General features: G+C 42.4%; 1 protein-coding gene across 1 annotated transcript in view; it reads left to right on the top strand.

Annotated features, from left to right (window-relative positions):
- Positions 1–12,875, top strand: part of PKHD1 (PKHD1 ciliary IPT domain containing fibrocystin/polyductin) — a 236,301-nt gene that overhangs the window by 121,577 nt on the left and 101,849 nt on the right. The window contains 3 exon segments of the mRNA XM_054514344.1: positions 230–476; positions 9,532–9,709; positions 10,350–10,545. Of these exon segments, the coding sequence (XP_054370319.1) occupies positions 230–476; positions 9,532–9,709; positions 10,350–10,545 (621 nt within the window).

Genomic DNA, 12,875 nt, shown 5'->3' with positions numbered 1-12,875 from the left:
GAACCAGTCGCAGCCGGGTACTGGCAGGTTTGGTCTGGTACAGCAATAGCTATTCCTACAGCCATCTCCATTTATTTTCCTGGATCTCCTCATTTTTGTTGACCCATCAGACATTTTTCCAAAGGCAAGGTGGAATGAAGTTGGTCTCTTTTCCTCCAGAGAGTTGTCTTCAGGCCCATTACATGAGATGACCATTTTGTTTTTTTGACGTGCTTCTTGTCACCCGCAGGTGGGTTTACAGTGACAGCTGAACATCTGAAATTCACCAATTCCCCTTTCCAAGTGTCCTTCCCCTTTCCTCACTCTGCCATCCTTGAGGACCTTGATGGCTCCACCACGGGACAGAAGGGAAGTCACATCCTGCCTTCCACAGATATCCTGGCAGCATCTTGCACAGCCAGTGCCAACTTCAGCCAAGCTTCTGGTGGCAGCATCTGTGACAGTGACCTTGTTTTCCACCGTATGGATCTTCATTTGTAAGTAATTGTTCCACCTCCCAAAATACAGTGTGGGTTTTGCTTCTGTGTGTTATTCTGATATTGCTGCTGGTCTGAGCTCAGTGCCAGGACTGCTGCCTCTCTGCTTGGTCCTAAACTAGGTCTAAAGCCTGGGCAGTGGCATCTCTTAATCTGCTGTGCTGTCTCCCATGGCCTGTCACTCCATGGCTATCACTGTCATATTTTCTGGAAAAATCCCCTTGCCCAGGATTCTTCTCCTGTGAAGCTGAGAAACCTCAGAAAAAAAGGAAAACAATATCATCCCACTTGCTTCTCCTGTGTTTTGCTGCTTTGGAATGTGGTTGGAGATTGTTTATCCAACATGTGAATTGTTTTTACTTAATGACCAATCATGGTCCAGCTGTGTTGGGACTCTGGAGAGAGTCACAGGTTTTTAATTATTATCTTATTAAACCTTCTGTCTGTATCCTTTCTCTATTCTTTAGTATAGTTTAGTATAGTATTCTTTAATATAATATAGTAACATAAAATAATAAATTAGCCTTCTAAGAACATGGAGTCAGATTCCTCATTTCCTTCCTGCCACGGGGACCCCAGAAAATACCACACAATGCATGGCAGAAGGACAAGGATCTCCTGGAGATGCTGTGTCAGATCTGGCATTCACACTGAAGTATTTGATAGCTTGGGAAATTAAAAAGAGCTCTAATAATAATCCAGTCCTGGGGTATAGCCAGGTTGTTCCCATCAGCCTTGGTGGCTGTACAGCTCCCAGTTCTGTCCCAGTTCACTTGTCTCCCCAAGCTAGAATTTCCCCTGCCATTTACCAGCTGGCAGCTGACGGTATCCAGTGGGGGAATGCTGTTCAGCCAAGAACTGCCAACACTTTTATCACCCAGGAAGGACACTCCCAAATTTCTGACATAATAAAAAGGGTGAAAATGATTTTTAGAGATCTAAACATCACTCCTGCTTTTCTTCCATGATCATCTTCCCTTCCCAGTCCCCTGCTCAGTATTTCACTCTCCTTTTGAAGTAAAAATCTGAACAATTATCCATATTTTGCTGTCTCAGGTTAGTAGTACACAGGCAGAAATCCTGAAGTGCTCTGTCAGAGGGCTGTTAATTATTCATGTCTAGCTCATAATTAATGTTTGAGAAGTAGAAGGGAGAAAACCCCAACCCCTTCCCAAACAGGAAAAAAACTAATCAGCTTTTCCATTGAAGGAGAAAACTATGAGACTTTGAGTTACCTGGAGGCTTTGCATGTGGTTACTGTATCTCGTAATGAAAGCAAAAGTCTGCAAAAATTTAAGAGCTTGCAGTCATTCATATGTAACTAAAAGAATCCTGGGTAGAAGGCAAAATAAAACTGTGCTTGGTATTTTTCCTAAGCAGTTAACCTTGAGGTCTTGGGGAAATTAATTCCCTTTCTAGTCTCTGTTTACCTTGATGAAATGAACTGCAAGATCTTTGGGCTGATGCTGTGTGGGTGGATGGAGCTTCTCCAAATGTTGCCTGTAGAGTGATTTGGGTCCTTTTGGGTACTGCCACAATGTAATTGTTAATGATTCATGACAGTTCATGTATTTAATACATCTTGTTCCTCCTGTTATCAAAAGGTGGGTAAAGAACAAGCACAAGCAGTTTATCTGCACCATTGCTGTTAACTCTGGAAGACTTTACCAAACCTAAATAACCAGACCTAAACTGCATGTGAATTTCCCTGGAAGTGCTCAAGACTGGGTTAGACAGGGATTGGTGCAACCTGGTCTAGTAGAAGGTGTCTCTCCCCATGGCAGGGGGTGGGAACTAAATGAGCTTTAAGGTCCCTTCCAATCTAAATAGTTTCAGGATTTGATGATTAGCCATATCAATGACTTCTCAATTAAGGTTTTATTTAAAGCAATATATATTCAGCTTCTTTATTATTCATCGGCATGAGCTGGGAGTCAATTTATGTAAAAGATCCTTGGCAGTCTGAGAAGAAGAAGTCAGCTGTTAGCCTGGCCTCCTGTGTACTCAGCAGAGTAACCCCAGGGACCGTGAGCATCCTCTCTGTGCTGATTCCAGATCCTCTCTCCTCAGCAGCTCCCAGCAGCCAAATCACTGTCATGTGAAGTTGAAATACTGTCAGAACCAGTCAAATGAGGGCGGTGAGTCAGGGAGGCTTTGTTCAGATAGATAGAGCTCCAAAAGGAACCTGGGAGAGGACCAGGATGGGGAATAAAAGAAGCTGGAGGGGATGAAGAGTAAAAGTCAATAAAATATCTACACCATGACCAGAGGATGAGGGGTTGGGAGATGGAGAATGGATGAATTTTATCCAGATGTGTTTGGGGAGTGTTTGCAATAAAAAAGGAATAGTTTAGGATTAATACAGCAAAACATGACTAGGAGCAATTGGCAGAGGTTGAGTAAAGAGAATAAAGATAGGTGAGTGACAGGAAAAAAATTCTTAACAAGTTCCTCTTGGATCCATCTCACCTCAATGAAAAGACAAAAGCACTGTTGCTTGGCTCTCTTTAGTTTCTGACAAGAAAAGAGTTAAAAATCTCTCTGGAAGAAATATTTCTATTATCCTCTACCAGGCTATGGAATATGAGACCTGTCAGGTCTGCTGCATGAATTTTCTGTGCTCCTCAAAAAAAAAAGCATGAGACGCTTGAGATAGTGGGTTTTTTCACTTATCCTGGATTTCAGGAATGGTATTCTGGCTCCAAAAATTTTGAAGGTTGAGGCAAATAATGGATTTTAAGAGGGGAGACCTAGTATGGCACCCTGTATCTCAGCAACCTCAGGATCATACCCTGACCCTGAGAGCAACTGGCAAGGATTGGACATGGCCATATTTTTAACCATTTCAGTCTCTAAAAAATCAGGGATGTTGCATCAGCACTAATCTTTAGGGAAGATCCCCTGCTTGGGAGCTGTCAGGGATAGGGCTGTTTGGTGCCAGCTAAAAGAATGTCTGGAACAATTTCAATTATTTATGATACAATGTGGGCAATTGACTGTTTATCTTTGTGCTGTTTAATTTACCAGGATGCATGAGCTGTATTGACACTTTTCCCCAAAATAATCTGCGTGTTTGGGAGAAAATGAGTGTTTTGTTAGAGAAAAACTATGGAAGCTCTTTTCTGAAAAGGAGAACTACTATCTTGAACATTTTGTGACTCTCTGTCCTGAACTACTTCACTCAACAACTTCCAGGGAAATGGGGATCCATTTCCAAGCTAACGCTGCTGTAACAAAACCCTTCTTCACAAAGTCCAGTTGAAAGTTAAGCTAATGTGTCACGTAAGCACACTTTAAAGAGGGGTTTTATGTCTTTTAAAAATGTAATTGGAGCTTATAAAAGTCTTTATAAATTTATATGTGAGAAAGTTATTGAGTAGTCTGAAGCACAGCTTATGCTATGGCACAGCACAGCATGGCTGCAGGCTAGAAACGGCTGCTCCAAATGCCACCACTACCCATATTATCATGAAACTATGAATCTCTATTAATATTAAAACAAATTTTCATTAAAAAATTGTCATAACATGATTAAGTGACTTTCAAAGTTTCTTCACATTATGCATAATTTTTACAAGAGGAGAGCATTAGAATAATCTGCAGCCTGGCAGCCCCTTGCGGCGAAGGGTACTCCAAACACGCGGTGGCTGCGCCTGCCAAAAGGGAGTTTCCCTCTTGGTCCCTCTAATTTGCTTTCCTTTTCTCTCTGGGGAAGCAGTAGATTTTGCTTTGCTTTACTTGGACTTGCTCAGCACCAGTCTTATAGTTCAAGCCTTTTATTGTCTCCCTCTTCTGCTGCAGAGCAAGAGATTACCTTTTTAGGTTTCATTCCTAAATCAGCACTAACATCCTCTCTGTGTGATGCACTTCTGCTGCAAACCCAGCCACTGCTGATGGGTTGGTGTCCCCCTACCTCCGTGTCTTTGAATTGTGAAGAAATTTCAGGTGGTTACTCTAGTTTTGCTTTTCCTTTGATATTTACTCTCTGTGTTGCCTTCAGCTGAACATCCCCCTGCTGTGAAACACCCTGACAACCACAATTCTTCTCTAAATGTCCTCAGTCACTCTCTGGCCGTGTGTCCCCGCCACTCAGGGAGCAGCTTACATGGTCACTTGTCACCATAACCCATCCTCTGAGGCTCCTGTGATGTAACATGGAAGGCAAATATTAAATTATTGACTGCTCAGTTACCAACTCCTCAGCTCAGCTTTAGAGAATCAGCTTTTACTCTGCTGCATTTCTGGCATTTCAGACACCCCACCAAGAGAAATTTGTTTCCCAGTGGATGACACCTTTCCATTCACCCTGCAGTCAGGGGTATGGGCAGCAAAGACAGATCCTGCACAGTGCTATGAGTATGAAAGACAAGATATTTCTTCAAGCATTCTCCCTCAGCTTGACCATCATCTGAGGTATTTCTAAGTGCAGGGAGATAAATTTAACATTGAGGCAACATTTGCTGGCCCTAAGCTTTCTTTCCTGGCAAGGAGAAATCTGACAAGTCTGTTGTATGCTTCTTATGGCCTGGATAGATCAGAGCCAGGTGCATCAGCTGGGGCTCCCTGTAATAACCAACATATTGATCCTAAAATCACAGAATAGTTTGGGTTAGAAGGGACCTTAAAGATAATTTCATTCCACCCTCTGCCATGGGCAGGGACACCTTCCACTACCCCAGGTTGTTCCAAGCCCCATACAACCTGGCATTGGACACTTCTAGGGACTCTTCAGAGCTCTGCCTGATGTGGTAAAAGCAGAGTGAACAAGCAGTCCTCCTCTGGTGTTTGCCATGCTCACACTGCAGACATTTGAGCTGTTTGTTTACCAACCACTTTCCAGCTCAGGATTTCTGTCTGATTTTCATTTTCCTGAAAATATCAGCTTGTAAACTGTAGGATCTGGGGAAATGTTTTAAGAACATGGGGGATTTTGGAAGGCAGAGGTAGCAAACTGAAATTCTACTCTGAAGGAATCCATCTTGTCAGTCACAACCCTTTCTATTCCTGGGAAACCATCTCAATTCTTCTTTTACTTACAATTCAGCCCATGATAGTGACTGAAGATCAGGGTCAAAGATCTAGTAATTTCCTAAAAGACTCATGCATGAAAAAAATCACTGCTACTAAGGATTCATAATAAAAGACAGATTTGAATAATGAGCTTGGTATCTCAACAAAGATACACACATTTACTGAAAACAGCTGAAAATTCTTAGTTCTTGGCAATTAAAATAAAGTGAACTGGTCTGGGGCCCAAGATTAAACCTGTAAAGGGTTTGATATGGTTATAATTTTGAATTAGCCTCCCTTTGGCCAACAATAAACATGGACTCTTGATATAAACATTTGGTGTCCCATTTGAAGTTCAATGCTAAATTGTTTCCTGTTTTTGAAGAGGGATAATCATAATGGATTATTACACAAACAGAAAGCATTTAGAGCTAAACAGAGTGCCTGCCTTCATACACACAGATATGGACCCTTAGGATAAATAAGTTAATGGTAAACATAAACAGGAGAGTTAATATTTGTTCTACTCCATGTTGTTGATTGGCTTAACAAATCCTTTGTGGCCCATATCTGTCGAGCAGTTCTGCACAATGCATTTGAGCTAAATTATATAACAGTTTATACAGTCACAATTGGTGAATTGTGGCTCAGACTGTAAAGCCCTATCCTGTAATCCTGCCATATTTCTAAAGCAAATTGCTCCTTAATTGAAACCTGCTTCAATATAAAAAATACAGTCTTCACAATGAGTCATCCTTTTTTCCCCCCTTACAGTTTGCAAAGGCTTCCAGCAGTTTAAAGGGAGGGTTAATTTTGCATTAAGACCATTGCCTCCTAGTTTCTTTCAAATAAAGCCAGGAGAAGTTCAGGGGAAGGCTCTCCTCTGATAATGAAGCTCTCTACGTTAATGATGCGTGCAGGCTCCCTCGGATCCTCTGAATTAGAAATACTTGTGTGTGCCAGTGCTCTTCTACTTCATCAGCATTAAAGAGAGGTAGATTGGTGGCTATTTAGGGCACAGTGAAATCACTGGCTATTTAGGGCAAATGGAAATGGTGCTAATTGTGGCTGGCAATTCCATTAGTAGGGTACTTCCATTTTGGTGCCTTTTTGGCATGGAGGTGAAAAAACAACACACTGACATCCTTTCAAGGGGGATGTATCAGGCTTATTGTGTCCTTGCACCAGTTAACTTGTACACTGAGCTGAGAAGCTTTCTAGGTTCCCCAAATTTTTGTTTTGGTGGTGGGCAGCCTGTTGGGAGTCGGAAATGAATTTATGGGTGGCAACACCTCAAGCAACTCATGTAAAAGGCAAGGACACAACATTCCAGGTCAAGAAAACCCTAGAGATTCCAGGCCATAAGGTATCTCCTGCTCCTTTTCCTTCCTGGGTCAGGAACATGAGCCAGGTGAGCCCAGGTGGGCAAGAGGCCAAAGGCACCTGGGCTGTCCCAGCACTGGTGTGTCCAGCAGGACCAGGGCAGAGCCTGTCCCCTGTGCTGGCACTGCTGGGGCACCTCCAGCCATGGGGACAGCTCTGGCACCCTCATGACATGAGGGACATTGAGGGGCTGGAGCGTGTCCAGGGAAGGGAACAGAGCTGGGGAAGGGGCTGGAGCACCAGGAGGGGCTGAGGGAGCTGGGGAAGGGGCTCAGCCTGCAGAAAAGGAGGCTCAGGGGGGCCCTTGTGGCTCTGCACAACTCCCTGACAGGAGGGGACAGCCATGGGGTATGGGGGTGTTGTCAGGCTTTGCTCCTAGGGAACAAGGCACAGGACAAGAGTACTGGGCCCCAAGATGCACCAGGAGAGGTTTAGATTGAATATTAAAAAGAATTTCCCCATGAAAAAGGAGATCAGGCATTGAAATGGGCTTTGTGGGGCAATGATGCTCATAACTCTCTAAAAACAGAGTTAAGTCTCCATGCCTGAGGGATTTAAAACACATGTAAATGTGGCATTTTGGGACATGGTTTAGAGGTGGCCTTGGCAGTACTGGGTTAATGGTTGGACTCTATAATCTCAGAGGTCTTTTCAAACTTAAATGATTCTATGACTCTATAACTTGTCTGTTATAAGTAGACACCCAGGAAAATATGTATTTGACTTAACTGTAGCCATCTGGAACTTCACTATACAGTTTAAGATATTTATTTGGGGTCTTCTAAATATTGGTCTCCAACATAAATGGATTCACGGTTAATTCACTAGTTAGTGATTTCACATTCCCATTCACTAGCTATTGGATCTACATGCCTGGTGTGGAATTGCCACCTAACCTTCTAACAGTTCAGACTTGTATCCCAGCAGGATTGTCCCTTCCAAGCTTTCTACTCTATCTTTACTTCTCCTGGAAGTACTGGGGAGAGTCCCCCAGTAAAAGTGATTCAAGCTGTTCTCTTCAGAGCTCTCCAGCGATGAAAATTAAAATAAATAAAGAGTAAAACCATGTGAATTTATGCTGCAGGGAGGATGGGTCTGAGTCTCTGTCACTTGCTGTGACATTGGGCATCTTTGCAACTCCATAAGGCTCCTTCTGATGTGCAAGAGAGTTCTGCCTTATGTGTGGTGTTCTTCTGCTGATAAAATACCTGTACAGGTGCTGATAGCTGTGGCAATAATGTGCTTGTTGTCATTTACTTGCTTAATTAGCAGCCTAATATCCTGGTCCAGTTAATGCCCATAACAGGAGGTTTATTAGTGGTACAAAAGCTGTTTAAGCCTTATAAACTCCTTCCAGTTTCATTGGTCTGCCAATATCTTCTGGTTGAGTGATTCTTTGCTGATTCACACTTCGCTTTGCCACTGCTGTTTCTCAGCTAAATGTTTCTGGGTAACCAGAAAGTGATTTGACAAAGTGACAGACACTAGAATAACAACAACAAAAAAGGGGAAAAAAAGAGAAAAAAAAAAACCCAAAAAACGGAGCTGATTTTAAAAGAGGAAAGAAAAATACATCTGGGATGACTGCTCTGGTGATTTTGCATCATCTCCAAAGCACTTGGGGAAAATAAAAAACAACAAACCAACCAAAAATTGCAAATAGAGGCAAATTGCAGGATGACACAAGTTTTAGCACTGTCTTGGGTTAGTAAGCCATATCCAGTCTGAGAGGTTAGATAATATGCTGAGATGTGTAGTTGTAAGGTAATGCTTCAAATATTGAGAAAAATTATTCAAGGGATGCTTAAAAGAAGGGATTTTTTAAGCTTATTGTCAACTCAAATGCCAAAACTGAGAGGAGTCTACTGCAACCTTTAATCTAAAGGGTTTATGACTCCTCATGATATCAGTGCTAATGTTGATCTGCTCAGTAAGGGTTTTTTCCCCTGAATAGACTGCTCAGAAATTAGGAGTGCCAAGTTCTAGTGAAAAAGGGGGTTGAGTTCTCATTTGGATGCTCATAAGAACTGCTGTACTAAAAGTTCACCCATTTTGTGAAGGATTTAATCAGTCCTGAGCAGCCCCAGCTGTGACTGCAGGCAGAGAACAGCTCTTGGAATTACACAGGACTTTTATTGAAAATTTTGACCACTTTTGACCAAATGGGAGTGAATAATCACAGAATCACAGAATGGTTTGGGTGGGAAGGGACCCTAAATATCACCTCATTCCAGCCCCCTGCCATGGGCAGGGACACCTTCCACTAGACCAGGTTACTCCAAACCCCACCCAGCCTGGACTGAGGCTAATAAGAAGACTCCACCAAATTTCATGAAGATCCTAAAAGCTGAACCTGAGGCCCTGAGTCTGGCAGAGGGAAAATATTCTGACAATGTACAAGCTGGTACCCTGGCTGTTACATCTGCTCTGCTCTCTTCCTCTTCCTTTACTCCTACATGCTGTGTCTCTCTTTTCCTTCTCTTTTACAGCAATTGGGGCAAAATATTGTTTCTTATGGCATTTATAAAGAATTACAAAAGTGGAGAAACATTTTAAGAGAGATCCAGCACAGCTGCTGTAATTCAAATAAAAATAGAACTTACAGGTTGCAAAATAACAGAGTTCAATGTAAAAATGTAACTTTTCTTTTCTTTTCCTGCAGAAAAGAGGCTCCAGACATTCCCTATAATTTAACTGTGACTGACAGTAAGAATAAGTCAAACACAGTCAATTATGTCCCTGACACTTTATCAAACCTGTATGGCTGGATGGTTCTTCTCTTGGATAAAGAGACTTACACGTTGACATTTGACAACCCTTTGGTCAGCAAACAGCTCCAGGTAACACGGGAAGGTTATATAATTTCAAAATGGTATCTGGAAGAGATAACCATGCTTTCATCTCTTTGGATGAACAGAGAGAAATAAAATAGAGTTAAGTGCACAAAGTCTCTCTGTATTTATAGGCTTAGATAAGGTGACTGATAAGCTCTCTCTTATCTCTTAGATAAGATCTCAGTAGTCACCTGGAGCAGGAAGGTCGTGGAATCATGGAATGGTTTGGGTTGGAAAGGACCTTAAAGCTCATCCAGTTCCAACCCCTGCCATAGGCAGGGACACCTTCCACTAGACCAGGTTGCTCTAAGCCCCATCCCACTTGGCCACGGACACTTGATGATTTTGCATATCTCAGGTGAAAGTTCAGTGTGGTGCTTAGGAACTACAGGATTTTTACTGCCTTAAGATGTGTTGAAGCACAGTTTTCAGAAGACATTGATCCTCCTCACCTTTCAAAGGTGATGAGGGGAGTTGATTTTTTCTCTGCATTTACCATCACCTCCTGCTTAGTTTTGCATCTCTTTTCCTTTTTTCAACACATTTTGCCTGTGAGGAGCACCTTCCTCTTTACCCCTTGATGCTGCACTCCATGGAGCTCTAATCACAGACTCAGACATGTTTCCTTTGGTTCCCTCTTCTCCAGTATTCAGTGACATTTAGCAACTTCAAGGCTGGGAATTACCTGCTGGTGGAACACAAGGATCTTCCTGCCCATCTTGAGGCTGTGGTGTCCTGTGGGACAAGGAGGGGACAACCACTCCAGCTGGTACCTTCCTATGGCCACCACAGGAGCTGTGATTGGCATCTTGACAGCAAGCTGGGGAAGTTCACCTATCTGGGTAAGTGCAGTGTGGGGGTTGCAATCTACATTTGTGATCAGGAATGGTGACAGAGCTGATGTCTCGTTAATTTAAACCCCGAATCTACTCAAGACCAGCTTTCAATGGCCTTTCAATAAGTGAGAGGTCCTTCAAAATGCTGATGAAATAGGTAAGTGCACATCGGGTCCATCCCTGATCTATCTGGTGCCTGACCTAACAACAAAAGGAATGTCCCATAAATAGAGGGTGATGTGACATCAGTTGTATTTGAGTTGGCTTTTTTTTTGAGTTATAAAGGGATTAAATTCCACCAATGACCTCTGCTGTCAGCTGGTCCTACCTCACAGATATCATTAATAAAACATGGTCATCTTGATAGGCTGAGCCCACTGAAGGCAATAAGATTGCTGGGAGAGAATTTTTTCTAGGGCTGGAAACTTCCAAAGACATCTTAAACCTTTGTGACTTTGTACATGAGATCATGGAATGTGGTGGAATTTTTTTTATTTTAAGAAATGGACATTTTCCATAATTTCCATTCTCAAGTAAATACTTTTATAAATATCTAAGCTCTATATGTCAAAGGCAAGGTAATGATTGTTCCTTTATTAATAGCAGCAGAACTAGAAATCACAAATATTTGGTGTCTTTGGAAGGTTAGCTTCTCCTTCATGACTCATACCAGGAAAGTAAAGATGATGATTTTCATGATAAAAATTATTTTTCTCTTCTGTTCCATTAAACGTAATGAAATTACCTTGATTTTTCACTACTGAGATGGCATGCAAATGGCTTTCTCATGTAGGATACCTTTAGAACAATCATTGTGACAGTGGAGAGGAAAACAAGCCTGGAATTGGGGCAGGCAATCCACTGAGCTTGGTCTGGCAACAGTGAAAATCAACCAGTGTGGAAAATCACTTTTGCGGAGAACTGAGGAAGCCCAAAACTTAACCTCAGTCTGAGGATCACACTTTCTATGCTCACCTCTGGTCCTTAAGCAACTGCCACAGCAAAGCTTGAGTTTAACATTTTAGCTCTAAAAATGGGCTGGATGTACCCAGGCTTCAAATGATGAAAGATCCCTGTGCTTGCTAAATCCCAAACTGTACTGGTGCACTGGTCACCACCTGGGAGTCTGCCTGCTCTAGGCCAAAGCTGTGCCAGGAATTTGGCCAGCATTATAACCACATAGATTATTGGGGTCCTGGTCTTAGGTCTGTGTCCTGGCTCTATTTAAATACAGTTCAAGTGTAGATTGGCTACTGTAAATTAAGCTGTTGTGTCTAAGCCTTACCAGGGATCAAGTCAAGTATTTACTGGAAGAAGAAAAAAGTTTTATTATTTCTGTTTACTTACAGTGTAAATTTGTTCCTTCAAATATAAAAGGTGACTGCATTTCAGTTTGCATATCCTGATTTGCAGTGTCAGAGCAGCATAGGAAAGCTGAGAAGATGGCATCTGTAGCTTGGCCTCTGCTGTTGAAAACAGAGGAGATGAGAGTTTTGGGAAGACTGGGACAAAAGTGGTCTGGCTGGCATATGCCACTCTTGCATCACAGATGCTTTCTTGTCCTTCTCTTGCCTTACTTTCATCTTGATTTTTATTACACAAAGAGCTTGTTATGGTTCCTCATTTTAATATAGAGAGAAACAATAATCCAAAATACACGAGGGGAAATTTATGAAAATACCTAACATGTATAATTCATGCTGTGAACATTTTCTGTGAGGACTTTTATAGGAGTGAGATCAATAATTCAGTGTTGGGTACCTAATATCTATGCTGTGGGTGTAGGGTAAAAGTTTGAAACAAAGCAGTTCCCTTGCCCTGGTGTGAGATTTCTCTCCATCTCTCTGCTGTGCAGGCTGAGAGGGTGAGGATAATTAGCCAGCAGAGCAGATTCAGGGCATGTGGTGGACTTTCCATCACTCAGGGTCCTTAGAAGATGCTTGGCTGTCTTTTCAGGGAAATATGCTCCAGCTCTGCGAGAAGCTATTAGAAACCTCATGAGGCGAGACTCATGCTCCATAGGAGGTCAGAGAAAGCTGCCACAATGGTCCCTTCTGGCCTTAAAACCCCAACAGTCCACCTACCCACCCACCCAGAGAGGACAAGGCTGGAAGGTCTGGCCTTCCTGCCATCTTCCTGCCTAAATCTGCAAGTTGGCTCTTTCAGAATTTTTTTCTTTTCTAATATTTTATTTACATTTAACTATATGAAATAATTAGCCAACTAATTAATCCCGTTTACAAGCTTTGTCGGATTCTTCAGCTGTCAGTCATGCCCGAGCCCGGGGCCGGCGTTGAGCCTCAGCTCCCTCCTTCATCAGACTTGGTCTCCATGGC

Source organism: Molothrus ater, chromosome 3 (genome assembly GCF_012460135.2).
Source record: "Molothrus ater isolate BHLD 08-10-18 breed brown headed cowbird chromosome 3, BPBGC_Mater_1.1, whole genome shotgun sequence".
Taxonomy (NCBI): domain Eukaryota; kingdom Metazoa; phylum Chordata; class Aves; order Passeriformes; family Icteridae; genus Molothrus; species Molothrus ater.
This window is presented reverse-complemented; position numbering and strand designations above follow the sequence as displayed.